This window comes from Empidonax traillii, unplaced genomic scaffold (genome assembly GCF_003031625.1).
Source record: "Empidonax traillii isolate 1590-97213 ecotype Southwest subspecies unplaced genomic scaffold, ASM303162v1 scaffold970:size295518, whole genome shotgun sequence".
In the NCBI taxonomy this organism is placed as follows: Eukaryota; Metazoa; Chordata; class Aves; order Passeriformes; family Tyrannidae; genus Empidonax; species Empidonax traillii.
In genome coordinates this window covers 222747-226334 of record NW_020956163.1, presented here as the reverse complement: position 1 = coordinate 226334, position 3588 = coordinate 222747, and the positions used below count along the sequence as shown (strand labels likewise).

The 3588-nt window shown below is 54.3% G+C and overlaps 1 protein-coding gene across 1 annotated transcript in view; it reads left to right on the top strand.

Moving 5' to 3' along the window:
- Positions 1 to 1775: 1775 nt before the first annotated feature.
- Positions 1776 to 3588, top strand: part of XRN2 (5'-3' exoribonuclease 2) — a 37711-nt gene continuing 35898 nt past the window's right edge. The window contains exon 1 of the mRNA XM_027903484.1: positions 1776 to 1899. Coding sequence (XP_027759285.1) covers positions 1825 to 1899 — 75 coding nt within the window. The 5' untranslated portion in view covers positions 1776 to 1824. The remainder of the gene's footprint in view (positions 1900 to 3588) is intronic.

The window sequence follows — 3588 nt, the reverse complement described above, 5'->3', positions numbered from 1 at the left end:
AAGATAAGACGATCGCATTTCGTTTGTGTCTGCCAGCCTTCTGTTTCTCTTTGGCATTATCAGAAAAACAACTGATTGCCCATCAATACAAACTAAATGTTAACGCTAAGCTGCCGTACTGGGCACGAAATTCCAGGAGGAGAAGTACTACAATAGGAAGCTTCAATCAGGGGACTGTTTTGTAAGGAAGAGATAAAGGACAATCTTTAGCTGATACCACAGGTGTGGTGCCACTACAAAGTTGCTGGGGAAATTTATTCAAGTCACAGATTTTATTGAGAGGAACGACAACAGAAAACGGCTTAACAACAGCCAAGTGAGGATAAGAATAATGAGAGGCGCAATATTGGGTTAATTTGCTCTACAGAGAATTAGCCCAGTACCAAGGTTCCCCTCCGCTCCCCAAATTGGCGGCATTGACTCAACAAGCACTGCTGAGATTTTGTTATTTTTGTTAATGATTCCCGGGCTGCTTTTCCCTGTCCTCGCCCCCGTCCCTGCCCTCCGAAGGGAGCTGCTGTGCGGCGACGGGACACGGCGGAGCGCAGAATCTGCCTCCCGTTAATCCCGTTTAATACCCGAGGGTTTAATTCCATTTCGGCGCCTTCAAACAGCCATAAATTAATAGTATTTGCTTATGCCACGGGCAGAGCGAGGGGACGGGGGCTCTTTGCCTCGTGGATCACATGGAGCCGTTTCACACCGGCTGCGTCTGGAAACGGCCCCTTCAGAGGGGACGGAACGGCCGTGCCCTGAACCACTCCTGGTGTTGCAAAATGTGGAATGTGTCAAGATTATCTTGAGTCAGGATGTTCTTTGATGTTTGATCTTTGTACACTCTCAAGCCTAACCAGCAAGAAAGGAGAGCTGACCAGTGGGACAGGGCATCCATCCCTTTGTCAAGGGCATCCAGGAGCAAACAGGTTTTAAGGATGCAGTAAATCAAGATGTTAATGTCTGTCTGTGTATACATTATTAACTTGGCAAAATACTGCATATCCTATAGCTGAACTGTGTTTGTTGTAGTACTAAAAATCACGCCTTTGGGTCAAAAAAGACCCTGCGCAGGTGAAAACCCTTTCTCTGAGGACGCAGGGAAGTTGATGTAACTTGTGTAACTTGCATGAAAATTACTAATTAATCCTAATAGATGGGCTGTGCTTGGGAAGTTACTAACTCTGGCTTTCTGTGTATAAATAACGGTGCGTTTGTGGAATACACCAGGGCTGGGCAGCGCTGAAATAAATCACTGATGTCTCTGGAAATGTGTCATTACTGGCTCGTCGGGCAACCCTGACGAGTGCTGCTGCTGCCCGAACCCCCCGCAGCGGCAGCCCGCGCTTGGCTTTCATTAACAAAGGGCTAAGGGAGGGTGTTTTTCCTGATAAACTGCCTGTTGAGGGCCGCCCATGGCGGGAAGTTGTCACACCGTGCCGCCTCAGGCACATCTGCCCTCGGGCTCTGCCTTTGCCCTCTGAGGGTGTCCCTCCGGTGCCTTCAGGCTTTGCCTCTGCCCTGTGCGGGTGTCTTTTTGGAGCCCTCAGGCTTTGTCTTTGCCCTGTGCGCCCCTCTGGTGCCCCGGGAGCTGCCCGGGCGCTGTCTGGGGGCTGCGGGAGGCGATTCCCTCAGGGTTCCCTCCCGGTCCCTCCCTCCGCCATGGCCGTGCCCTCAGCCCGCACCCAAGATGGCGGCTCAGAGCCCCGCCCCGTTCCCGCCGTGCCCCGCGCGCCCCCGACCCCGGAAGCGCCGGCGGAGCCGCTCGTCCCGATCCCGGTCCCTGTCCCGGTCCCGATCCCGGTCCCCGTCCCTGGTCCCGGCCCCGCCATGGGGGTCCCGGCGTTCTTCCGCTGGCTCAGCCGCAAGTACCCCTCCATCATCGTCAACTGCGTGGAGGAGAAGGTGAGCCGCCCGGCGCGCCGCGGGCCCGCTGGCGCTGCGCGGGGCTGGCTGGGCCGCGGCGGTGAGCCCCCCCCCCCCCTTCCTCCCCGGCGCTGCGTGTTTGTGTTTGTTTGGTTGGTCTTCTTTGTTTGTTTGTTTGTTTGGGGGGGCTCGGCGGTTCCGGTTTGGTTTGGGGAATGTGTGGCGTGGTGTGGTGTGGTTTGAGGTTTTTTGGGTGGCGTTGGATCCCGGTGGAAGCGGCCCCGGCGCAGGGGGAGTCCCGAGCGCCTCACTTTCCACTCCACGTGCGCCGCTGGAGGCACGGGAATGGGAACAGAGGAAATGGGCACATGGACAGGGGAATGGGAACAGCGGGAATGGGCACATGGACAGGGGAATGGGAACAGCGGGAACGGGCACATGGACAGGGGAATGGGCACATGGGACAGGGGAATGAACGGGCGCCTGGAGCGGGGAACCGGGTTTGTCCCGAGATTTCCCGGTCTCCAACCCATTCCCGGGAATCCCAGCCTTTCCCGGCGCGGTTGGCTCCGCCTTTGTGCAGCCACCGGAGGGAAAAGTAGAACTTGTGAGAGTGTTTTGGGTTGAGCAGGGAGCAGTGGCTTTGCTGTTCGGTGTTTCTTGTGCGCTGTTCCTAGTTCCTGCTTTCCACAGCTGTTTTTTTTTCCTGGGAATTAGGAGCTGCAGCGAGCTCCGGGACTTGCTGGAAACGCAAGTGCAGTCTTGGGAAGAGGGAGGAAACGCAATGGAAGCGGTTAAAAACAATTTGTGGGTCTGGGAGCGCCTCAGTTTCCCCGAGATTTGTTTTGTCTTTGCAATACCCCCACAAACCCAGGATGTCGCGCTGCGTCCATCGCTCAGAACAAGCCTGTGCTTGTGCTCTGTAACCTCGAGCAGCAGCAGGAGTTTTTGTCTCATTGCTGGTGTTTTCTCTGTACGGGAGAAGCCTCTCCTGCCCAAACACGGAGCTGGTTTTTCCGAAGACACACTGTAAAATCTGGCTTTCCGTAGCAGCAGCAGGAGGGGAAGCACCTGGGAAGGGGAGAAAGTGTGGGAGCAAGGTGGAGGAGAGAAAGGAGGAGAACAGAGGCTGCACGTGTGTCCTGCCTGCAGCGGGTTTTCAGGTCACTTTTAGGGTTCGGTTCTGTGCTTTTCAGGATGCTTTTGCTTTTCAGTTTCAAGCAGCGAAGCAGAATCAGAGATCTGGTTAAAACTGTGAGTGACTGTGGTGGTTTTATTACAGCTGTGGTTTCAGCCTCTCTGGGTGTGAGGTGTGAGGCTTATTTTACCTGTCACTGCAAGAAGTGAATTTTTAGCAGGTGGATAATTAAGATCTAAATGTTTTTCTGGGGAACCATTCTAGAAAAAAGGGGGAGTTGGGGCTTAAAAGTTTCTGTAAATTCTGAGCTCCCGTGAGTTGTGGCTCTGATCTGAGCTGCCTGGGTGTTGTTATCCCCCATGGGGGTCTGTCCTGAGGGTCTGGGGATCCCTCAGTTTGGGGACTATCATGGCCATGTGCCGTGCTCGTGCCTGCTGGAGATGCTGCTGTTTCTGGGGAACTCTTTTAAAAGCAGCCACGGTTCAAACAGCAAATACATGTGTGCCACTTTGGTACAAGGTTTCTCTAAGAGCAGGGGACTCACCCTTCTCATCACACTGGTAAACATGCAGATGAATCTCTGTGTAATC